The sequence below is a fragment of the Entelurus aequoreus genome, linkage group LG10, assembly GCF_033978785.1.
Source record: "Entelurus aequoreus isolate RoL-2023_Sb linkage group LG10, RoL_Eaeq_v1.1, whole genome shotgun sequence".
NCBI lineage: Eukaryota > Metazoa > Chordata > Actinopteri > Syngnathiformes > Syngnathidae > Entelurus > Entelurus aequoreus.
Window position 1 is genome coordinate 57,622,657 of NC_084740.1, and position 26,736 is coordinate 57,649,392.

General features: G+C 39.6%; 2 protein-coding genes across 2 annotated transcripts in view; both read right to left on the reverse strand.

The window, feature by feature from the left end:
• Window positions 1-26,736, reverse strand: part of otud7a (OTU deubiquitinase 7A) — a 123,891-nt gene that overhangs the window by 51,914 nt on the left and 45,241 nt on the right. The window contains exons 4-6 of the mRNA XM_062061281.1: window positions 10,884-11,069; window positions 7,605-7,823; window positions 3,975-4,076 (exon numbers count right to left, since the gene is read on the reverse strand). Of these exons, the coding sequence (XP_061917265.1) occupies window positions 3,975-4,076; window positions 7,605-7,823; window positions 10,884-11,069 (507 nt within the window). The remainder of the gene's footprint in view (window positions 1-3,974; window positions 4,077-7,604; window positions 7,824-10,883; window positions 11,070-26,736) is intronic.
• LOC133658037 (uncharacterized) lies at window positions 20,438-22,497 on the reverse strand. The gene is made up of 2 exons (XM_062059642.1): window positions 21,666-22,497; window positions 20,438-21,154 (listed from the first exon to the last, which is right to left on the reverse strand). Exons 1-2 carry the CDS (start codon window positions 22,190-22,192, stop codon window positions 20,971-20,973), a joined length of 711 nt encoding a protein of 236 aa, XP_061915626.1. The 5' UTR covers window positions 22,193-22,497; the 3' UTR covers window positions 20,438-20,970.

A 26,736-nucleotide genomic window follows, 5' to 3' on the forward strand; every position in this document is an offset into this window, starting at 1 on the left:
GCGTCTGTTAAGTGAGCAGAATAATCCTTTTGTCTTCATTAATATGCAAACTATATGCTGAACAATAAAACGGCCACAATACTGGGAGAAGTTGTAAATATAATTATTTAGCACGCACAGTGTGATTTATCAACACTCATCACCGTTTTGCGAGCACTATTTTGCGTTTTATTTAGCACGTGCAAACTGACAGTTCCACACACGGCTGCAGGATCAGTGCTTTTGCTGCAAAGACAGACGATGGACAGACGAGAATCCTCTGTCTTAAGTGTGTGTGTCAAAATTTTGGACGGTCAGAAATTTAAAAAAATATGAAGACATATCTTCTATTCAGCAACATCATTTTATAATTGTATAGCTGCTGGAGGACTTTAAGGGGCTGATTAAAACAAATTCCAACTGTCGAGTCAACACTAAGTGCCTGATTTACTAAAGGTTTGCGTGTACTAAAACACGTGCAAACCTGATAGCACACGCAGAGCTGATCTACTACACGTGTGCAAAGTGGATTGCGTCTGTTAAGTGAGCAGAATAATCCTTTTGTCTTCATTAATAGGAAAAATACACGCTGAACAATAAAACGGCCACGATACTGGGAAGAGAAGATGCAAATATAATTATTTTTCACGCGCAATGTCATTTATCAACACTCATCACCGTTTTGCGAGCACTATTTTGCGTTTTATTTAGCACGTGCAAACTGACAGTTCCACACGCGGCTGCAGGATCAGTGCTTTTGCTGCAAAGACAGACGAGGGACAGACGAGAATCCTCCGCCTTACGTGTGTGTGTCAACATTTTGGACGGTCAGAAATTTAAAAAAATATGAAGACATATCTTCTATTCAGCAACATCATTTTATAATTGTATAGCTGCTAGAGGACTTTAAAGGGCTGATTACAACAAATTCAACCGTCCAGCCAACACCAAGGGCCTGATTTACTAAAGGTTTGCGTGTACTAAAACAGGTGCAAACCTGATAGCACACGCAGAGCTGATCTACTACACGTGTGCAAAGTGGATTGCGTCTGTTAAGTGAGCGGAATAATCCTTTTGTCTTCATTAATATGCAAACTATATGCTGAACAATAAAACGGCCACAATACTGGGAGAAGTTGTAAATATAATTATTTAGCACGCGCAGTGTGATTTATCAACACTCATCACCGTTTTGCGAGCACTATTTTGCGTTTTATTTAGCACGTGCAAACTGACAGTTCCACACACGGCTGCAGGATCAGTGCTTTTGCTGCAAAGACAGATGATGGACAGACGAGAATCCTCTGTCTTAAGTGTGTGTGTCAAAATTTTGGACGGTCAGAAATTTAAAAAAATATGAAGACATATCTTCTATTCAGCAACATCTTTTTATAATTGTATAGCTGCTGGAGGACTTTAAGGGGCTGATTAAAACAAATTCCAACTGTCGAGTCAACACTAAGTGCCTGATTTACTAAAGGTTTGCGTGTACTAAAACAGGTGCAAACCTGATAGCACACGCAGAGCTGATCTACTACACGTGTGCAAAGTGGATTGCGTCTGTTAAGTGAGCAGAATAATCCTTTTGTCTTCATTAATAGGAAAAATACACGCTGAACAATAAAACGGCCACGATACTGGGAGGAGAAGATGCAAATATAATTATTTTTCACGCGCAATGTAATTTATCAACACTCATCACCGTTTTGCGAGCACTATTTTGCGTTTTATTTAGCACGTGCAAACTGACAGTTCCACACGCGGCTGCAGGATCAGTGCTTTTGCTGCAAAGACAGACGAGGGACAGACGAGAATCCTCCGCCTTACGTGTGTGTGTCAACATTTTGGACGGTCGGAAATTTAAAAACATATGAAGACATATCTTCTATTCAGCAACATCATTTTATAATTTTAGAGCTGCTAGAGGACTTTAAAGGGCTGATTACAACAAATTCAACCGTCCAGCCAACACCAAGGGCCTGATTTACTAAAGGTTTGCGTGTACTAAAACAGGTGCAAACCTGATAGCACACGCAGAGCTGATCTACTACACGTGTGCAAAGTGGATTGCGTCTGTTAAGTGAGCAGAATAATCCTTTTGTCTTCATTAATATGCAAACTATATGCTGAACAATAAAACGGCCACAATACTGGGAGAAGTTGTAAATATAATTATTTAGCACGCGCAGTGTGATTTATCAACACTCATCACCGTTTTGCGAGCACTATTTTGCGTTTTATTTAGCACGTGCAAACTGACAGTTCCACACACGGCTGCAGGATCAGTGCTTTTGCTGCAAAGACAGACGATGGACAGACGAGAATCCTCTGTCTTAAGTGTGTGTGTCAAAATTTTGGACGGTCAGAAATTTAAAAAAATATGAAGACATATCTTCTATTCAGCAACATCATTTTATAATTGTATAGCTGCTGGAGGACTTTAAGGGGCTGATTAAAACAAATTCCAACTGTCGAGTCAACACTAAGTGCCTGATTTACTAAAGGTTTGCGTGTACTAAAACACGTGCAAACCTGATAGCACACGCAGAGCTGATCTACTACACGTGTGCAAAGTGGATTGCGTCTGTTAAGTGAGCAGAATAATCCTTTTGTCTTCATTAATAGGAAAAATACACGCTGAACAATAAAACGGCCACGATACTGGGAAGAGAAGATGCAAATATAATTATTTTTCACGCGCAATGTCATTTATCAACACTCATCACCGTTTTGCGAGCACTATTTTGCGTTTTATTTAGCACGTGCAAACTGACAGTTCCACACGCGGCTGCAGGATCAGTGCTTTTGCTGCAAAGACAGACGAGGGACAGACGAGAATCCTCCGCCTTACGTGTGTGTGTCAACATTTTGGACGGTCAGAAATTTAAAAAAATATGAAGACATATCTTCTATTCAGCAACATCATTTTATAATTGTATAGCTGCTGGAGGACTTTAAGGGGCTGATTAAAACAAATTCCAACTGTCGAGTCAACACTAAGTGCCTGATTTACTAAAGGTTTGCGTGTACTAAAACAGGTGCAAACCTGATAGCACACGCAAAGCTGATCTACTACACGTGTGCAAAGTGGATTGCGTCTGTTAAGTGAGCAGAATAATCCTTTTGCCTTCATTAATAGGCAAACTATATGCTGAACAATAAAACGGCCACAATACTGGGAGAAGTTGTAAATATAATTATTTAGCACGCGCAGTGTGATTTATCAACACTCATCACCGTTTTGCGAGCATTATTTTGCGTGTTATTTAGCACGTGCAAACTGACAGTTCCACACACGGCTGCAGGATCAGTGCTTTTGCTGCAAAGACAGACGAGGGATAGACAAGAATCCTCTTAAGTGTGTGGTCAACATTTTGGACGGTCAGAAATTTAAAAAAATATGAAGACATATCTTCTATTCAGCAACATCATTTTATAATTGTATAGCTGCTGGAGGACTTTAAGGGGCTGATTAAAACACATTAAATTGATGCATTTTGGTGTTCTTTAGTATTTTTTTTTAATAAGGTTAGGTTTTTTTCACATTGAATATCAACAATGTTTATTTTATACATTTTAATATTTTAACAATATTAAAATATTTATTTTATGAAAAAATAACTTTTTCAAGTATGCATTGAGAAGCCTCCTCCAATTAGCGCACTTTCGGCTGTAAGACATTTAAAAGTGGTTTCATTGTAGAAGCAATGACAGACTGCTTCTAAAATGCTCATAAAAGTGGTGCATGTTTCCTGCATGTTTGAAAACAGCAAAACGCCAGAGGTAGGAGCATGAAAACATGGATGTGCAGTAAATGAGTGTCTCTGTGGTGATGCCCCGTATGGTACACGCAAAATCCTCGTTTAAATAAGGCGGTCTGCACATGCAGTCTTAGTAATAGTACATGCTATTTTATAGATTGCACACGCTGTTTGCAGCCCCTAAGTTGCAGTTCTTCCAGTTTAATTCAAGTCAAATATACTCTAGAGGCCAACCTAAAGAAGCAGCATGAAGGAGGCAGTTTCCATCTCCAGTGGTGGCCAAAGGAAGCAGTTTCTTACAGCTGGTGCACATGGTGGACCACCAGTTCAGACGACCTGCACAAACACACACAAAATACTATATAACACTGAACGTGCAAAAAGAGCAACAGAAGGAACACACATGCTGAAAGCTCAAAGTTGGATGACCTGGTATGGAGACGTTAAATCATTTTGCTTAAATAGAGCTTCCTACAGAAGTAGAGTTACAGTTTACTACTATGTGGTGAAACAATCTGCAGTAATATGGTTTTCTGATCAACAATCTGTTAGAACAGTATGGCAAGGCATTAGTATATGTCAAAGATTGTACAAGTACTATACACAATGCACAGTGTGTTGCTGTTTTGGGTTACATATCAAATTAATTATACCTGTAAAAAGAAAAAGCTTTCAAATTAGTCCAAGGCCATGATACTTATTCAGCATGTAAATAATATATTATAGCTGAGGCCTTGAATTTACATTTTTTAAGGTCAAGGCAAGTGTTGCCTTAAAGGAAGGCTCATATTTTTGTCAGCTTTTTGTCATTACATGATACCTTTATCTCTATTTTTACATTTTGATTGGGGGAGGTATTTTTGTATTATTATTTATTTATGGTTTTAAGTTATGTACATTTACATGTACACTACCGTTCAAAAGTTTGGGGTCATATTGAAATGTCCTTATTTTGAAGGAAAAGCACTGTACTTTTCAATGAAGATAACTTTAAACTAATCTTAACTTTAAAGAAATACACTCTATACATTGCTAATGTGGTAAATGACTATTCTAGCTGCAAATGTCTGGTTTTTGGTGCAATATCTACATAGGTGTATAGAGGCCCATTTCCAGCAACTATCACTCCAGTGTTCTAATGGTACAATGTGTTTGCTCATTGGCTCAGAAGGCTAATTGATGATTAGAAAACCCTTGCGCAATCATGTTCACACATCTGAAAACAGTTTAGCTCGTTACAGAAGCTACAAAACTGACCTTCCTTTGAGCAGATTGAGTTTCTGGAGCATCACATTTGTGGGAAGGTCAATTAAACGCTCAAAATGGCCAGAAAAAGAGAACTTTCATCTGAAACTCGACAGTCTATTCTTGTTTTTAGAAATTAAGGCTATTCCACAAAATTGTTTGGGTGACCCCAAACTTTTGAACGGTAGTGTATATGTACATGTAGATGATGTATCGGGACAGATCCATGAAGAGTTTGAGCAGAAATATGTCATATAGGAATTAACTATACACAATCAAACATTGACAAAATGAAGTGTCACATGAATGGTTTTTGAAGTAATACCTTTGTGACATGAAAAAAACACAATAAATGTAAAAAAAAAACATGGCGTTTACTTTTTGATATTAATATAAAACTCAAAGCAGTTTGTCTAATGAAGATGAAGTCTAATAAACAAGCTTTGTTCTTCTCCAACATCGCCTCCTTGTAGTTTGGTGCAACCTCTCACATCGAATACACAATCTACACAGCCCGCGCTCAATTCGATTGAGATGACAAAAACATTCGAGCTAGTACTGACGTTATTTGAACACTGATACAGTTTGGCAGTTAAATAGCGGAGTAAACATCCCAGTCAACAAACTAAAGACTTTATAAACAAGTTGTGCCAATGCCTGCCTCATGTTTCCTCACGTCATTACCTCTCAGTCACAGCAGCTGATGGACGCCGTATTGAGAAAATAAAAGCAACATCAAATAGTTTTCTCCTTCGCTGTATCTTTTCAGTGTGTCTGTCTTCAATATTGTCCACACCTGTCTCCATCCAAACACAGCAGTGCGCTCTTAAACGCACGGCGGGACGTGAGGTGAAATGACGTTAAACCCAGCGCTTGGCTCCGTTTATTCCGAGGGGAAATCTCCGGAGCAAAATTGGTGTCGTTGGTCCGCCATGATTATCAAGCCAAACGACGCTAGTGCGCATGCGCCTGACTTCGTGTTTTGCCTAAAATGCATTACAGTGTTACCCACACATTCATTTATTTGTGGCGGCCCGCCACGAAAGAATTACGTCCGCCACAAATAAATAAAAAAAATAAAAAATAAAAAAAATGTTTTTTTTTGTTTTTTTTGTCCTGTCCAGCTTCTCAGGCAAATCATATAGTTGATGTAGATGCCCATATAGGCTGTTCAGATTTACTTTACAAAAGAGAAGTGTAGGATACTTCTCTTGTTGCCTTATTTGTATTTGACCACTACTGTTTTCTGTTTATTTGTTACTGACTGTGGCAGGACACCTCTGCCTCTGTTTCACTTTATGTTGCTGGTAAATAATATGGTTGTAGTAGTAGGCTAAAGTTTAACTATTTAGTATGCACTAATTAAAAGGGCGGAGCTTTAAGAGACATTTTAGCTTTTATATTTTATAAGATATATTTTTTGTAAGAACCACAATTAATAAATATATTTCAGTGAATAACTTATTGTTCAAATCTGTATATAAATATGTACATAAAGTGTTGTAATTATATTGTAAAATGGATGGATGGATGGACGTTTAAAACCAAACTGTTATTATTAATTAGTAAGTATACATTTTTTGAGCCTTTTTAGAGAAAATCATATCATTGTAGTAAATTATGCAAATTATGTGATGTCATGGTGACCACGCCCATAGCCACGCCCATAGCTACGCCCCCACCGCCACAGGTATCTTGGCAGTTTATGGGAAACACTGCATTAATAAATGAAGTTTTTTGGTAATTAAAAAATTAGACGGCATTACTAACCGTCGGGAATTTTATCACAAATTATCATTATACCGTTTACTGTTACATCCCTCGTCCATTAACAAGTAAAAAGTCAAGGGCGGTCACGGTCATGTTGTTGCCGTAAATTTTTTAGGGCATTATGGCAAGTCGGCGGTCGCGGCTTTTGCCGTGGTTAAATTCGAGCCCTGATAGCCTATAAAAAACTGCCAAATATTTGATCTCACTTTGCTTGGTGGTGCGAAATAATTTTTTTGTCACGCTAAATATTACAATATTCTTTAGACGGGGTGACATCACCCTCAGCCTGTGGCCCTCAGTGGAAGGAAGGAGTCTTAGCCTTGCATAGTCACAAGCAGTCAGCCTCCCTCCTTCCAGCTGAAATGACTGAATCATTTATTTAACAGTACACAGATGGGCTAAGCAATCAATACCTTTTGGTGACTTGCATTTTTATCCATTAACGGGGGTCCTAATTGTTTTTCAATTTGACATCTCAAAAGCAGATTTCTTGAGCCCATCTTGATTGATTGGAATTTGTTTGCTGGAATTAATTCAGAACATTATAATTAGTGCATAGGTCAACATATTAACTACAATTAATATGTTTCCTCCCAGTGGCGAGGTTCCAATGGAAATAACTGGAGAGAATGGTGTTACGCGGGGAGATGGGAAACTTCCCTTGCTGGTTTCCCGTCGAGTTCAAAGCTAGAGCCGGAAGATGAATCCTTGGGGATCCTGAAGAAGTGGCTTCATCCAGATGTCTTGGTATTATTCTCAACTGAACTCTCACCCGTTGCCCCATCTGAATTGCAGACTTTGTGGATTTTAAGTACAACGTTCCGTCCAAACAAGTGTAATGAAACTGACCCGCCTGCTCCAGGGCCATCATGGTGGACTGCTCTATCAGGTCTCTCTCTATGAAGGTCCTGAAGTCCTCGCTGTACACGCTGAGGTCCGGCAGCTGGAATGTGTAGATGGGCATCTCGAGAGGGAACTGCTCGTTGGTACACTCGTTGGCCACCTGCAGCCTCGCCAGGGAGACAATGGCGGAGCTGGCGTGGGAGATCCCCCGGGACAGACGCTTCTCTGGGGAGGAACATGGAGACAGATGTGAATGGATGTAGGGGAAACAAGTGGGGTCAATAGTGGAGACCATGTTCTAGGCTAGTGGTTCTGTTCCAACTTGTTCTATTGTTAATTCATGCCATTTTAAGCAGTGAACTACGTTCATACTGAACCAGTGTTTCCCACACATTCATTTATTTGTGGCGGCCCGCCACGAAAGAATTAAGGCCGCCCATAAAAAAATATATATTTTTTTTTTAAATTTTTGTCCTGTCCAGCTCCTCTGGCAAATCATATAGTTGATGTAGATGCCCATATCGGCTGTTCAGATTTACTTTACAAAAGAGAAGTGTAGGATCAAGATTTTTGGAGCTCTTTGTTCAGTGGATCAGATGTTTGATGAAGCTTTGTGTCTATCTACCACCACAACTGTTTTCTGTTTATTTGTTACTGACTGTGGCAGGACACCTCTGCCTCTGTTTCACTTTATGTTGCTGGTAAATAATATGGTTGTAGTAGTAGGCTAAAGTTAAATTATTTAGTATGCACTAATTAAAGGGCAGAACTTTAAAAGACATTTTAGCTTTTATATTTTTATAAGATATATTTTTTGTAAGAACCACAATTAATAAATATATTTCAGTGAATAACCTATTGTTCAAATCTGTATATAAATATGTACATAAAGTGTTGTAATTATATTGTAAAATGGATGGATGGATGGATGGACGTTTAAAACAAAACTGTTATTATTAATTAGTAAGTATACATTTTTTGAGCCTTTTTAGAGAAAATCATATCATTGTAGTAAATTATGCAAATTACTCGATGATGTCATGGTGACCACGCCCTTTTTTGCACCACGGACCGTTTTAATGTAGGCATTATTTTCTTGTGAAAAATACAACTCACTATAACGCTGAAGTAGTGGGAGCCCTGGGCTTGTTTCTTTGCAATGAAATGCTGATGTAAATCAGCCTTTGGCTACAATCTGTCACATTTATATTTGATATGTTCATGAATGTATCATGTCACAAAGTTATAACAAATGGCAACTTCCTATGAGGAGTTTTATTGTACATCATTGGTGTGTCTAATGCACAGGTGTCAAACTCAAGGCCCGCGGGCCAGATCTGCCCCTCCACGTCCTTTTATATGGCCTGCAAAAGCTTGGAAACAATATGTGTCAATAAAATACCTTATATTTTCTTTCTTTACTTTCTTATTTCTTACTAAAGGTATTTGGTTGTTTTTCTAGTTTGACAGGGAAAAAATTGTGTCCAATATTGCAACAAATATTATAGTATCTAACTTTTATGGTCAAAATCCAAACACATATTTAAATATCTGCTTAACTTCATCAAATTGTACACTATAAAAATGACCAATAGATTTTACTGTAAAATGTAGTGATTATTTTTACAGCATATGACTGTAAGTTGAAAAAAAACCCGACCAATGTTTGTTTTTCTACAGTAAAATTCGGTCGACTGAGCTGTCAGTATGTTTGTTTTTTTTAAATCCACGGTTGATGATTTTATGGTACCACATTTTATTTTGGTAAAAAACTGGCATCTGAGTTGCCAAAATAAAATTAAACAGCGGTACTGTATTTCTGTTTACAGTAATATGTTGTAATAATAATAAAATAACACCATATATTTTACAGTAAAAGTCTGGCAACTAAGCTGACAGTTTTTTTCTGTAAAAAACAGCGGTCAAATCCACAGATTTTTTTTACTCTTTACGTAAAAACAAAAAAAGCAAAATATTTAAATTCATAGGCAAATTCATTAATTATTGACTGTAACAAGCGGCCCTCTATTGGCAGCCATGACTGCGGTGTGGCCCTCAATGAAAACAAGTTTGACACCCCTGGTCTAGTGGGACAGGCCAAAGTTAAGTCGGAGAAAAGGCACTCCTTTAGAAATTATTTCATGTTTCTCTCCGGCCCGGTAACAAATGCTTCACGGAAAGGTACCGGTCCCCGGACTGGCGGTTGGGGAACACCGATGTAGACCACAAGGAAGTCTTTTACATTTAGAAAAACATTATAATATGACCCCTTTAATGCCCCTTCAGTGTTTCCCACACATTCATTTATTTGTGGCGGCCCGCCACGAAAGAATTACGTCCAACACAAATAAAAAAAATAAAAAAATAAAAATTGTTTTATTTATTTATTTATTTTTTTGTCCTGTCCAGCTTCTCAGGCAAATCATATAGTTGATGTAAATGCCCATATAGGCTGTTCAGATTTACTTTACAAAAGAGAAGTGTAGGATACTTCTCTTGTTGCCTTATTTGTATTTGACCACTACTGTTTTCTGTTTATTTGTTACTGACTGTGGCAGGACACCTCTGCCTCTGTTTCACTTTATGTTGCTGGTAAATAATATGGTTGTAGTAGTAGGCTAAAGTTTAATTATTTAGTATGCACTAATTAAAGGGGCAGAGCTTTAAGAGACATTTTAGCTTTTATATTTTATAAGATATATTTTTTAATTAATAAATATATTTCAGTGAATAACTTATTGTTCAAATCTGTATATAAATATGTACATAAAGTGTTGTAATTATATTGTAAAATGGATGGATGGATGGATGTTTAAAACAAAACGGTTATTATTAATTCATAAGTATACATTTTTTGAGCCTTTTTAGAGAAAATCATATAATTGTAGTAAATTATGCAAATTACTCGATAATGTCATGGTGACCACGCCCATAGCCACGCCCCCATCTTGGCAGTTTATGGGAAACACTGCCCTTATAATCCGGCGCACCATTTGTATGAAAACAGTCTAAAGTATACCATTCATCTGCAGTGCGCCTTATAATCTGGTGTGCCCTATGACCCGGAAAATACGGTAAACATTGTTTGGTTTAGCAACAAAGTTGAAATGGGCTTGTCAAGTAATTCCTCAGGTATAGTACTGTAAAGGAGGCATCTACAGTATTTGAGAAGAAGCACTGGATGAAACAAGAAAGTACGGTAATTAAAACATAAATCCCAATTGTACTATTTATAGTGATTTTTCAAAGTAAATCCAACAAAACCGATGCAATAGGTTTGTCTACCTTGTGCATTGTCGTCCTGCTTCTGCGCACACGGCCTGTCGATCTTGCTGACAGGGGTTGGTGTGTCACGCGCCTCCGGCTGTTTGTAATAGCGGCCCTCGTTGAAGACCTGCGGCAGGTTGGCAGTGTGGACCTGCCTGAGCTCCTCATAATCATTCAGAGCAGCACTGAGGTCCCAGTTTTTACCTGTGGGGTCACACAATAATAATGATGAAGAAAAACACCATCAAGTCTCAAGAAATTACAATTAATCATCAGTAAAACAGATTTTTTCCAGCGGTTCAAAAAGCTGACTGGAATTTCCCCACAGATGTGTGGCAACATGGAAACTACTGACAGCATATTACTGTAAACAATAATAAACACTGCTATCTTGGAGGTGCTACTGAGAGCAGAAAGTGATAACCTGGTATTGAAATCAAAAGGAAACTTAATTTGTAAAAAATGTCAACATAAAACAAAATTTTAAATGTGTGATTAACCAATCGTCAACTATTAAGATTCTATTGATTGTGTAGAACTGCATCATGAAGCAATTGAGGGTAAATAGAGTGCACTACTTGGCTAGAACCAGCAGAGGCGCTGTTGTTTGTGGTCTAAAGCAGTGTTTTTCAACCTTTTTTTGAGCCAAGGCACATTTTTTGTGTTGAAAAAATCCGGAGGCACACCACCGCCAGAAATCATTGAAAAACAAAACTCAGTTGACAGTAAAAAGTCGTCGTCGCAATTGTTGGATATGACATAATCAAGCATGCATCAATGTAGCTCTTGTCTCAAAGTAGGTGTACTGTCACCACCTGTCACATCACACCCTGACTTATTTAGAGTTTTTTGCTGTTTTCCTGTGTGTAGTGTTTTAGTTCTTGACTTGCGCTCCTATTTTGGTGGCTTTTTGTCTTTTTTTGGTAATTTCCTGTTGCAGTTTCATGTCTTCCTTTGAGCGATATTTACCGCATCTACTTTGTTTTAGCAATCAAGACTACTTCAGTTGTTTTTATCCTTCTTTGTGGGGACATTGTTGATTGTCATGTCATGTTCGGATGTACATTGTCTTCGCTCCACAGTAAGTCTTTGCTGTCGTCCAGCATTCTGTTTTTGTTTACGTTGTAGCCAGTTCAGTTTTAGTTTTGTTCTGCATAGCCTTCCCTAAGCTTCAATGCCTTTTCTTAGGGGCACTCACTTTTTGTTTATTTTTGGTTTAAGCATTAGACACCTTTTTACCTGCACGCTGCCTCTAGCTGTTTCCGACATCTACAAAGCACTTAGCTATCTGCTGCCACCTACTGTAATGGAAGAGTATTACACGGTTACTCTGCCCAGCTCTAGACAGCACCGACACTCAACAACAACACATCATTTGCAGACTATAATTACTGGTTTGCAAAAAATATTTTTAACCCAAATAGGTGAAATTAGATAATCTCCCACGGCACACCAGACTGTATCCACGGCACACTAGTGTGCGCGGCACAGTGGTTGAAAAACACTGGTCTAAAGAGCAACATGGCGTCAGGATTATTCAGCTCAACACAACACTGGCATTGAAATAGAAGTTCAGAACATTTGAAAGATTCTTGCCCCAACGAAGTTAGGGATAAGTACCTTTCACATTTGAATACCGGTGCTCAATGGTACCAATTTTCGGTACACCTGGGTGGGTTCATGTGTTAATAAATGTGAATTTGTTAAATAATAAAATATAAAAAAAATGTATTTAACATTTAAAAACTGCGCTGATAATGATAACTTTGCTGTCCAGTTATATATTGATGTCTGACACTTCTTAGTCTCATTTGCAAGTATTACATAGCAGACTTTGCATACAGTTGCCATTCCAAGATGTTCGATAACAGCAGTGTATAGACCAGTGTTTTTCAACCACTGTGCCACGGCACACTAGTGTGCCGTGAGATACAATCTGGTGTGCCGTGGGAGATTATCTAATTTCACCTATTTGGGGTAAAAAAATATTATTTGCAGACCAGTAATTATAGTCTGCAAATGATGTGTTGTTGTTGAGTGTCGGTGCTGTCTAGAGCTCGGCAGAGTAACCGTGTAATACTCTTCCGTATCAGTAGGTGGCGGACGGTAGCTAATTGCTTTGTAGATGTCGGAAACAGCGGGAAGCAGTGTGCAGGTAAAAAGGTAGATAATGCTTAAACAGAAAATAAACAAAAGGTGGGTGCCCCTAAGAAAAGGCATTGAAGCTTAGGGAAGGCTATGCAGAACAAAACTAAAACTGAACGGGCTACAAAGTCAACAAAAAACAGAATGCTGGACGACAGCAAAGACTTACTGTGGAGCAAAGACAATGTACATCCGAACATGACATGACAATCGACAATGTCAGTCTTTTTTCTAACATATGTTAGAAAAAAGGCTTGTTTGGAGGAAGTACCGTATTTTTCGGACTATAAGTCACAGTTTTTTTCATAGTTTGTCCGGGGGTGCGACTTATACTCAGGAGCGACTTATGTGTGAAATTGTTAACACATTAGCGTAAAATATCAAATAATATTATTTATCTCATTCACGTAAGAGACTAGACGTATAAGATTTCATGGGATTTAGCGATTAGGAGTGACAGATTGTTTGGTAAACGTATAGCATGTTCTATATGTTATAGTTATTTGAATGACTCTTACCATAATATGTTACGTTAACATACCAGGCACCTTCTCAGTTGGTTATTTATGCCTCATATAACGTACACTTATTCAGCCTGTTGTTCACTATTCTTTAGACATTTTAAATTGCCTTTCAAATGTATATTCTTGGTGTTGGCTTTTATCAAATACATTTTCCCCAAAAATGCGACTTATACTCCAGTGCGACTTATATATGTTTTTTCCCTTCTTTATTATGCATTTTCGGCAGATGCGACTTATACTACGGTGCGACTTATACTCCGAAAAATACGGTATGAAGAAAGGCAAGATAGTTTTATGAATATCTCCGTAGGGATGTCCGATAATGGCTTTTTGCCGATATCCGATATTCCGATATTGTCCAACTCTTTAATTACCGATACCGATATCAACCGATACCGATATCAACCGATATATGCAGTCGTGGAATTAACACATTATTATGCCTAATTTGGACAACCAGGTATGGTGAAGATAAGGTACTTTTTAAAAAAATTAGTAAAATAAGACAAATAAATTCAAAACATTTTCTTGAATAAAAAATAAAGTACAACAATATAAAAACAGTTACATAGAAACTAGTAATGAATGAAAATTAGTAAAATTAACTGTTAAAGGTTAGTACTATTAGTGGACCAGCAGCACGCACAATCATGTGTGCTTACGGACTGTATCCCTTGCAGACTGTATTGATATATATTGATATATAATGTAGGAACCAGAATATTAATAACAGGAAGAAAAAACCCTTTTGTGTGAATGAGTGTAAAAGGGGGAGGGAGGTTTTTTGGGTTGGTGCACTAATTGTAAGTGTATCTTGTGTTTTTTATGTTGATTTAATAAAAAAAAAACAAAAAACGATACCGATAATAAAAAAAACGATACCGATAATTTCCGATATTACATTTTAACGCATATATCGGCCGATATTATCGGACATCTCTATATCTCCGCCATTCCTCCATGGTTTGATTTCCAATTTTGGGGACTTATGCAGATTCCAAATGCATACAAAGAGGTACCAATAGGTAAGAAAAGTTGGTTTTGCATAATAGGTGCCTTTTAGTAGATTATAGTCTTAGAAGCAATTCATATAAAGACTAGAGAGCAAAGAAATATGGTGTTTTTGTAAGGAACACATGCTCCATCTCAAACAGAGTAAAAGGTTGAGGTTGGGTAGGGTCAGACCAGTGAAGATGCTGCAGCCAGACAGATCCATTAACAGAGTGACAGCAATATCCTGATGCGTAGGAGAAACCTGAGCATGCACACACTCTTGTTAAGACTCAAGCTGAAGAAATTGTGTGCGCACATCAGGCAGGGCGTGGCTCGTATGGCAGAGCGGCCATCCAGCAACATAAGGGTTCTTGGTTCAAATTTCAGTTTCAAGTTTGCTTCTGGTGCCATTCACACTGGTGTAGGGTTGTACGGTATACCAGTACTAACAAAGTATCGCGGTACTAATCAATTGAAATCGGTACTATACCACCTTTGAAAAGAACCGGTACCGTTCTTTCATCTGAATGCCGCTGTGCGGCGGTGACTACAGAGCCGAGGCGCATGATGTTGAGTGTGTCAAAACGCAGAAACAAAGTGCATACACGTGAAAACATCATGGAGAGGAAAAATGGAAAAAACTACAATTCTACTGGTTAATAAAGAGGGTGGCGAAGTACAATGTGGAGTTATTTGGGCTTCAAAACTAACAATAAAGGTCAACTTTAAACATGGAGGCACCGCGTTGCAAGTAGTGTTTTACACCTTTCATGCTTGTCGGCTCCCAGACCGTGGTCACTTTCACTTCACAATGGGTCCTTAAAGCTCCGCTCTTTGGTCGGAATGAAGAGGCTGTCGATTAGTTACAACTTGGTCACTTTACTTATAATTTCCACAGGGCACAACCGGACATCCACCATGCTATTAACACTCCTGCACATGCTAGCGCCACCTCTCCTAAATTGCCAACTAACTCACTCACGTCACTCACCCCACATACTGCCATTCTTAAAAGGGGCACCCGCACACTTACGCTCCTCTCACAACAGCTGCTTTAAAACACGCCTCGTCAAACGTGGCGATTAGTATTTCCACCTTTGCTTCAAACGTAGGTAAACATTTAAATAATAAGCATTTAGATCTGCACAAGGAGTTATAAAAAGTGACAGGTAATAATGTTGTTGCACATGTCCTGCTGTTCGGTCCGGTGCAGACTGTAGTCGAGGAGCACACGAAAGAAGGATCTGAGCCGAGGATGTCGTTGTTCCTTGTGCAGCCCTTTGAGACATGTGATTTAGGGCTATATAAGTAAACATTGATTGATTGAAGATTCCCTTCAGGGTCTATGCCATTTCAATGCATTTTAATTTATATTTTAACCTTGAAAAATTGTTCTTTTACTGTGAGTGTTTAATGAAGGGTAAGATATTCTGTTAAAATAAAGCCAATATTGACATTTTTCTTAGTTCAATTTATGATAAAATGATAAATGGGTTATACTTGTATGGCGCTTTTCTACCTTCAAAGTACTCAAAGCGCTTTGACACTATTTTCACATTCACACACCGCTCCTGCCACGCAAGGCGCTAACCAGCACACATCAGGAGCAAGGGTGAAGTGTCTTGCCCAAGGACACAAAGGACAGGACTAGGATGGTAGAAGGTGGGGATTGAACCCCAGTAACCACCAACTTCGCCACGCCGTCCCCTTGTCCTTTATTTGTAAAAGTATCGAAATGTATCGATATACATTTTGGTACCGGTACCGGTACTAAATTATTGGTATCGGGACAACCCTACACTGGTGTATGGATGTTTGGTGGTTGTCGGAGAGGCCGTAGGCGCAAATTGGCAACCATGTTTCCGTCAGTCGACCCCAAGGCAGCTTTGGCTACAAATGTAGCTTACCACCATCAAAGTGTTAATGTGGAGTGAATGAATGACGGGTTCTCAGTTTTCACTGTTAAGCAGGGCCGGCCCGTGGCATAGGCCGTATAGGCAAATGCTAAGGGCGCCGTCCATCAGGGGGCGCCAAGCCAGTGCCACAAATGGAGGGGAAAAAAAAAAAAGTTGGTACTATTATTTGTAAGTACAAAAAATAATCCCACGTTAATTAAAATGCAAAGTAAAGCCTATTTAATAGAAATATTATTTGTTACAACATTACGCCCCCCCCCCCCCCATGCCCCCGCACGGTGCGCCCCCTCCCTTCCCGTATCACGACTCTTACCACATCAAGAAATCAACACAAGATGTCAAAACGGCCAAAACTGTCAGGTGCCCAGGGAAGAAAAAATAGAAAAGAAGAGGAGGAGAAACGAGAAAAAGACAGAGGTAGCAGGTAGGTAACGTTAGCCTACATTAAATTATTTGTCTGTTACAGAATGTGATAGTAACCTGGCTTTTTAGCATTAAGCTAATGTTACATGATTCGGCAATTGCTAATCAATAAATAGCTAGTTCTGTTTTAACGTCGGGTAAATATTGTGGAGGGGGCTAAATTGTTATGGAAAATAATAATGTAACGTTAGGTAATTACAGTACTCCCACCTTACATTCCTCAGGGACATTTGTATTAGATCTTTTAAGCAGGTGTTTTTTGTTGACATTGTTATTGCCTTCTGGTTAGCTAATGTTTGCCCTGCAGGTAATAGTCACTTTTCCACCCCTTTATATATTAGGTATAGTTGTAAGCCTAGTTGTTAAAGTGCACATCATTAATGTTAATTAAGCAATATCACATGAGAGGGAATGCTGTTTTTAAATTTGAGCACTGCTGTGATTCGGTTAAAGATAATCATAACATAACATTCTCATATAATATGTTAATTTGCTTTCATTAAGTAAAAAAAAAAGGTAAAAGACAAAGCTATTCGGTTTCTTGTGAGTATATACACTTCACTGCCGATGTGTGGGGGGGCGCCACCTAAAATCTTGCCGAGGGCGCCAGATTGGTTAGGGCCAGGCCTGCTGTTAAGTGATTTGAATGTCTAGAAAAGCGCTATATAAATCTAATCCATCATTATTAATAGTGTTGATAAAACTCAAAAGCAGTCAAATTGAAATCAATCTTGCTTCTTTAAATAACGACGTAATGCGACTATCTTCTGACTTGGCTTTGGATAAAAGAGGGTAAGTGTAAGCGCATTGTTTAACTGTCAGGTTCTTGGCTCCGTTTGGCCTCTCTCTTATCACTCTCATGGCGTTCTTTGTGGAAGGAAGCAGACAGCTGTATTTGGAGAGAAAGCTCTTAACGCCCAGTCTGCACATTCAATGAAGCATAGTGCTGCATTTAGCAGCAAAAGAGATGAGTGTTTTTTCCTACAGAAACAGCTTAAAAGAGTGTGATAGTAAAAAAAGAGTAAAGGATACTGATGCTTCTGATAATGAAAGAATAATCTGCTTCTATAACGCTTGCAACTGAAAACCTTCATAAAAGTATGCACCTATCAGGGGCTTGTAACCTGACCATGTATGTCGGCCCCTAATGGACTCCTATGAGCGGAAGTTAGGCTATTTCCTCTTGACGAGACGTGATGCTTCTTCGCTAAACTGAACATGAGACTTGGAACCGCTGATTGCCGTCTCTCAAGCCAATCAATGCAAACGGATTTAGTGAGCGTCTCTCAGAGGTGATCAAAACCCTGCAGCAGGGCCGCTAATGCACGGTCCCTAAATGCATCCGTACCGCAGGCTTGCAATGGAAACAGTTCTCTGCTGCGTTTGAAACGGCTGTCGTCAGCAAAAAGAAGAGCTGACAAATTATTAACATGGTTACCCACATCCATTAGCGACATATTAGCATGATTCATGCAGGTATGTAACCGTAGGGGATTGACTTATTAAATGTGACGCCACTAAAAATATGGTTACGGACTCGCGCTCCAAAAAGGTAATAAGCCGCGGATATATAGGTTGTGAAATGAGTCATTTACACGGAAATATTTTGTTAATGTTTATTTACATACCTTAATTGTTTCCAATTGCTGCCTGTACCACGGCAGTAAAACGGTTCATCAAACAAAACAGAAGTCGCCGTCATGGGCCCACCAGCTGCAGAAGCTAGTTCTCCAATCAGTTAAACTAACTCAATAACTTCACTGTGACATTTTGGTAAATTTATTAAGGAATTTGTGAAACTGAAACAATACAAAAATAGTGCCAATCTAGGTTGATAATACTAACACACACACTTGTAAACATGTTAGCATATTAACTTTCAATTAATTATGATTGTTTTTATTAGAGATGTCCGATAATGGCTTTTTTGCCGATATCCCATATTCCGATATTGTCCAACTCTTAATTACCAATTCCGATATCAACAGATACCGATACATACAGTCGTGGAATGACATACTTGCCAACCCTCCCGTTTTTAGCGGGAGACTCAGTCTGCAATATGCTGTTTCTCAGAAAAGTTAACTAACAATTTAACTTTAAATAATGCAAATACCTCCCAAACTGATGTTTGCCTTCGCAGACTGTAAATACCTTTTTGTGGATGACAGTTTATGAGGTGGCGACTTGTCCAGGGTGTACGCCGCCAGAGTGCAGATAGGCTGCAGCCACCCCGCATCATCGAGAGAGACAAGATGTATAAAATGGATGATAGGTTGAGGATTTATCAAGTTATAAGTTTTCTCATTTTCCAGCATTTAACTTTTTTTTTTTTTTTTTTTTTTGGTGATTATTTCCAAGCGCTGCAACATGACTGGCTGGTACTGTGTGGCCTTGGAAACGCTGGAGACGAAAGCGGCACGCATTGCTTTGCAGACCGCAGACTTTCTTACCCCCGCCAAAGAGGTTATGTTTTCACCAGGGTTTGTCTGTCTGTTTGATAGCAACTGAACTTAAAGGGAAACTTCGGTTTTTTTCAACCTGGGCCCTGTTTTCATAATTTTTTCTGTATATGTGAGTGCTGGATAAAACATTTTTTGAGGTCGCGCCAGTATTGAGCAGGGCAGGCAGCCTCCAGCCCAGCTAACGCTCGTACACAGGGCAACTGGCTCTCGTCAAAATTCGGCCTATAAACATGCATTTTTTTCACACTGACAGGCTCAGATAGTTACAATGAGTGTCCGACAACATACTAGAAAGGAGAAATTAACGTATGTCTCTACCTTTAGCTGGAGATCGCTGTTTGTTGTGAGCTGTGTCCAAATCTCACCACGCTACAAATCTCGTTCCGAAATCTCGCGATAACTCGCGACAAAACACCGGTGGAAAAACAGTTACCTGACTGAGGTGAAGAGAGACGACCGAAGTGATTTTGTATTGGACTAAGTTACCGAAGACTGTTAGTTTAGTTTTATAGAAAAGGATAAAAGTAAAACAATGGTTCGTGAGTGCGCATTTCCAAACTGTGGCAACAAAATGTTGCGCTACTCTTCGCGCAGCTTTCATAGACTACCTTACTTCAACACGGACACACTGAAGTTATGGCTAGCTGTGCTACAAATGGATGCCGACACTCCTGTTGATGTACTGCGCCGTGCCGACCACAGGGTCTGCAGTGATCACTTTGATCGGGATGACTACTGCCAGTCAAAGAAGAGACCAAATCCGAAGCACCTTTACCTAAAGAAAAGTGCAGTCCCAAGATGGGAGACACCAGCTGCATGCAGAGTGCAGGTAATGTTACGTTATTAGCTAATATGTTGTGTTGATGTGATATCAGTATACACGAATGATAGTAGCAAATATAAGCACTGTATTAGCACCTTTACTAGGTAAAGGTGCTAATAAGGTAAAGATGTGATATATTACTGGGAATGTCTGTGGATTGTTTATGTGTAGTCTATGTTGTTATTGCTCACTGCCTAGGAAAATATTTTGTGCAGTCAATATTTTCTGAGGAACATAGTGGCATTTGGAGGGGTTAGAACTAAACTAGTATTGTGTGTAACTGTATTTTCTGGTATAAAAAACATTCACCTAAAACTACCTGAAAAATGAATATGCAACAATGACATGGTACACTACAATTTATGTTTTTTTCTTTTTGCCTTAGGAGAATGCCGGTACAGGTTTTCCTTCTCTAAACAAAGCGCACAGTGGGTTGCAAAGCCCATCTATGAACGGACCAAGCAAACCTTCCGTACCAACCTCATGGAGAGAGTCCTGAAGAGAAGGGATGACCACACTGTTGTTTATACAGAGCCTTTGCCCTGTCGCAAACCACGCCGAAGATTACTGCACAACATAGCTCCTGTTCCGAGGCCTGAAAAGGCAGACTTACTTGCACGGCACAGTTCACGGTTCAAACCATACTAAAGCTGACAAAAAATAATGTATAGAACATTATTGGTGTGTGTGGGGGTGTGGTTGTGGGGGTGTTGGTTTGTGGTTTAAAATAAAGAGATAGAAACACAGCTGTGCTATTGTTATTACTTTATTGTAAAAGATTGAATCTTACAGTGATATGTACGTGTACAGAAATATTTACAGTATATTGAAGATGTCCTCTGCCTCGTTGAAGCCAGTGTAAGTGCCGGTGGGAGAGGGGTACTTGCTTCTTATAGCCATAACTATACATCTAGGCAACACTCTCCTATTGCCACGACCTAGACGCTCTCCTCTGAGCGCCCACTCCAGCACCACACGGTAAGCCACTAGTCTGCATTGGCTGGAGAAGAGGAAAGAATCAAGTTTATTTGTGAAAAGTATGATGACTAAATACATACTGTAACAGTTATGAAGACTAAATACATACAGTTCTGAAGACTAAATACATACAGTTCTGAAGACTAAATACATACAGTTCTGAAGACTAAATACATACAGTTATGAAGACTAAATACATACAGTTATGAAGACTAAATACATACTGTAACAGTTATGAAGACTAAATACATACAGTTATGAAGACTAAATACATACTGTAACAGTTATGAAGACTAAATACATACAGTTATGAAGACTAAATACATACTGTAACAGTTATGAAGACTAAATACATACAGTTATGAAGACTAAATACATACAGTTATGAAGACTAAATACATACAGTTATGAAGACTAAATACATACTGTAACAGTTGTAATGACTAAATACATACTGTAACAGTAATTACTCATACCAGAGACCTTTCTCAGTAAATAAATTACACAAAGCTAAATATGTCACGTATACTCACTCAATAGACAGCTGGCCGTTTTCTCCCTGTGGTCTTGGCCGCCTCTTCCAGTTGATTTTGGGAACATGGAAGAAGGTCTCTAGCACTGCCCTGTTGATCAAGGAGGGGAAATCCTCTGATGACGTTACACAGCGTTGTGTACCGTCCACTGGGTAATCCCCAAACACAGCTGGCTGCAAAAGGTCCCATTCCCTGCAACAGAGGCATTCCTCCTCTGTAGGCAAAGGTACACAGCACCCACAGGAACACCACCAGTTTCCAGTGTTTCGCAGCCTTGCAGCAGCTGGTTCCGTGCCCTCTGCCTGTTGCCCAACTCCGTCTCTCCTCGTCCGTTCTTCAATTTCTTGAAGCTCTTCATCTGTGTACTCCGGCTCAAATAGATACGGCCGGCCATCAAAATCAAATGCAATTTCATCCACGTCGTCCACATCAGGCAAAAATTCAGCCATGACAGACAAACAAACAAACTTTTCTATAAAACTAAAATAACAGTCTTCGGTAATCCAACAGAAAATCACTTCAGTCATCTCTCTTCACCTCAGTCAGGTAACTGTTTTTCCACCGGTGTTTTGTCGCGAGTTATCGCGAGATTTCGGAACGAGATTTGTAGCGTGGTGAGATTTGGACACAGCTCACAACAAACAGCGATCTCCAGCTAAAGGTAGAGACATACGTTAATTTCTCCTTTCTAGTATGTTGTCGGACACTCATTGTAACTATCTGAGCCTGTCAGTGTGAAAAAAATGCATGTTTATAGGCCGAATTTTGACGAGAGCCAGTTGCCCTGTGTACGAGCGTTAGCTGGGCTGGAGGCTGCCTGCCCTGCTCAATACTGGCGCGACCTCAAAAAATGTTTTATCCAGCACTCACATATACAGAAAAAATTATGAAAACAGGGCCCAGGTTGAAAAAAACCGAAGTTTCCCTTTAAATAGTAATGGATATGGTATCGTGGAGGGGGGCGTGACCAGCGGGCCTGCCGCAGAACGGGGTGTGCAAGGACCGACCTAGAAGACAGCAACTGGTGCGTAGATTGCCCGGCTGGGCCTTGTTATCTAATCACCTGTCGCCTTTATTAGCAGCAGCCGGATGAGACAAGTTGTGGGAGTTGGAGTGGGAGCCAGAGAGAGAGAGAGAGAGACATGGACTAAGGAAAATAAATTTTGCTGGAAAGCAAAAGCCTATCAATATTTATGAAAATAAAACAGTGTTGTACCCTGAAATCCGGGCTCTCGTGGCAGTGTGTGGTGGTCCGAGGAACCCACTAGAGGGCAACCTCTACAGATATTTTTCAGGAAATGTCACAAAAAACAATTCCTGCACTTCCTGCTTAAGGCCTTCCACGCCCCACCTTAGCGCACCGCACTGCGCAGAGAATTCTGGGAGATGTAGTTTATTTCAGACCCGGCCAAGGCTAAAGCGCCGGAAAAAACTGCACACTAAGTTTTTGTTTGCTACCGTCAGGCGTCACGGTAATATTGTGAAGACTTTGAAACCGAAATACCGTAGTATCTACAATACCATTACACCCCTACTAGGCAGCTTTCTAACTATTGTCAAAGTAAATAACGCTACACAAGTTGATTTTCATTTCTTCATTTAATTGCTTATAGTTTAAAATGTGTATATTAAATGACAAAACATACTAATATGTCCTTACCTAATTTAAACATTCTACTCCAGTGAAAGAGTCCTTCAAAAAGGGGGGCACAGTTCGATGGTTAGAATTTTTCAAACAGGTTTCCTTACCGTTACTAGGGTGACTATGTGTTTATTATTCCTTGTTATACGTATGCTCAGCAGCACAACTCCATGGGGGTGCACAGGTCCAGCCCTCTTGCACGATCTCAATGTGATTGGTCACTTTTTAGTCACTGCTGATGCAATCATAAGATAGTAGAACAATTGCCAGTAAAGAATCTTTGGAAGTCTTGAAGTGAATCATAGGAGCACCAGTGACTGGTCGTAAAGTAACTTAGCGTGGGTAAATTCAGAATACAGAGACATTATTTTTTGGGACAAACTCATATTTTATACAGTGGGTTTGGAGTGATAAGTCTTTAAAGGTGCAGAAGTGAATTTGATTGATTGATTGAGACTTTTATTAGTAGGTTGCTGTCATGTCTTGGTTTGGTTTGGCCATGTGCTGTTTATTTTGGGACTCTTTTTAGTTCCTGGTTGTGCACTTCCTTGTTTGTTTGTTACCTTGCCAACCCATTAGTTTTCACCTGTCTTGTCACGCACCTGTTTCACGTTTTGAGTCACGCACCTGTTTTCACTGATCATGTCACTATTTAAAGGCCTACTGAAAGCCACTACTAGCGACCACGCAGTCTGATAGTTTATATATCAATGATGAAATCTTAACATTGCAACACATGCCAATACGGCCGGGTTAACTTATAAAGTGCAATTTTATAATTCCAGCCACACTTCCGGTTGAAAAACTCCTTCGGATATGATTTATGCGCGTGACGTCACAAAATCCACGGAAGTGGTTGGACCCCATCGAACCCGATACAGAAACCTCTTGTTTTCTTCGACAAAATTCCACAGTATTCTGGACATCTGTGTTGGTGAATCTTTTGCAATTTGTTTAATGAACAATGGAGGCTGCAAAGAACAACGTTGTAGGTGGGATCGATCGGTGTATTAGCGGCTAAGTACAATACTTACAGCAACACAACAAGGACTACTTACTACGCCTAGCCCGGGGGTCGGCAACCCGCGGCTCTAGAGCCGCATGCGGCTCTTTAGCGCCGCCCTAGTGGCTCTCTGGAGATTTTTCAAAAATGTATGAAGAATGGAAAAAGATGAGGGGGAAAAAAAAAATCATTTTTTTTATTTTAGTATGGTTTCTGTAGGAGGACAAACATGACACAAACCTCCGTAGTTGTTATAAATCACACTGTTTATATTAAATATGCTTCACTGATTCAAGTATTTGGCGAGCGCCGTTTTGTCCTACTTATTTTGGCGGTCCTTGAACTCACCGTATAGTCTGTTTACATGCATGACTTTCTCCGACTTTCTAGGACGTGTTTTATGCCACTTCTTTTTCTGTCTCATTTTGTCCACCACACTTTTAACGTTGTACATGAGTGCACAAAGGTGAGTTTTGTTGATGTTATTGACTTGTGTGAAGTGCTAATCAGACATATTTGGTCACTGCATGACTGCAAGCTAATCGATGCTAACATGCTATTTAGGCTAGCTATATGTACATATTGCATCATTATGCCTAATTTGTAGCTATGTTTGAGCTAATTTAGTTTCCTTTAAGTCCTCTTAATTAAATGTATATCTCATGACACATGTAATATGGCTTTTAATTTTGTGCGGCTCCAGACAGATTTGTTTTTGTTTTTTTGGTCCAATATGGCTCTTTCAACATTTTGGGTTGCCGACCCCTGGCCTAGCCGATGCTTGCCGCCAAACCCACGGATGAAGTCCTTCGTCGCGCCGTCGATCGCTGGAACGCAGGTGAGCACGGCTGCTGATGGGAAGATGAGGGCTGGCTGGCGTAGGTGGAGCGCTAATGTTTTTATCATAGTTCGGTGAGGTCCGGTTGCTAAGCTGCTAAATTAGCCTTAGTGTCGTTAGCAACAGCATTGTTAAGCCTTACCAGGTTGAGCATTTTTAACCGTGTAGTTACATGTACATGGTTTAATAGTATTGTTGATCTTCTGTCTATCCTTCCAGTCAGGGGTTTATTTATTTTGTTTCTATCTTCATTTGAGAACGATGCTATCACGTTAGCTCAGTAGCTAAGTGTGTCACCAATGTATTGTCGTGGAGATAAAAGTCACTTTAAATGTCCATTTCACGTTCTCGACTTTCATTTTCAAGAGGATATAGTATCCGAGGTGGTTTGAAATACAAATCCGTGATCCACAATAGAAAAAGGAGAGAGTGTGGAATCCAATGAGCCAGCTTGTACCTAAGTTACGGTCAGAGCGAAAAAAGATACGTCCATCACTGCCTCTCAAGTCCTTCACTGTAACGTTCCTCATCTACGAATCTTTCATCCTCGCTCAAATTAATGGGGTAATCGTCACTTTCTCGGTCCGAATCTCTCTCGCTCCATTGTAAACAACGGGGAGTTGTGAGGAATACTAGCTCCTGTGACGTCACGCTACTTCCGGTACAGGCAAGGCTTTTTTTTATCAGCGAGCAAAAGTTGCGAACTTTATCGTCGATTTTCTCTACTAAATCCTTTCAGCAAAAATATGGCAATATCGCGAAATGATAAAGTATGACACACAGAATGGATCTGCTATCCCCGTTTAAATAAAAAAAAATCATTTCAGTAGGCCTTTAAATCGGTCTGTTTCTGTTGTTCGTCCTGGCGACCTCACACTTGTTCATCACTCTGCTTCATGTCATGTTCACAGTTCCTTGTCAAGTAAGTTTTGTTTATTAATGCCACAGTTAGTGTTTTTGTTTCATTGTTCATAGTTTCTGCTAGTGATTGGTTGATGAGGCCTCATGAAGCGTTTCGACACATTGCAAAACTGTATTGATACTGTGTCAATACTGTGTCACTAAATACTGACATCTGCTGGACATTAAAAATCCCTACAGGCAACCTATGGACCGACTCAACTGACACTGATTTTATGACCTAGTACAGTGGTTTTCAACCACTGTGCCGCGGCACACTAGTGTGCCGTGAAATATTGCCTGGTGTGCCGTGGGAAATTATACAACTTCACCTAATTGGTCCCAAAAATATTTTTTGCAAATCAATAATCATAATAATGTGCCGTTGTCTAGTGCCTGTGCTGTATAGAGCTCGGCAGGGTAACCATGTAATACTCCATATCAGTAGGTGGCAGCAGGTAGTTCATAGCTTTGTAGAAGTCGGAATGTGTTGAGGATGGTTTGTCGTGATCCCAATATGCAGAGCACAGCGTGCAGGTAAAAAGGTATGTAACGCTTAAACCAAAAATCAACAAAAGGCGAGTCCCGCTGGGAAAAGGCACTGAAGCATAGGGATGGCTATGTAAAACAAAAGTAAAACTGAACTGGCTACAAAGTCAACAAAAACAGAATGCTGGACGACAGCAAA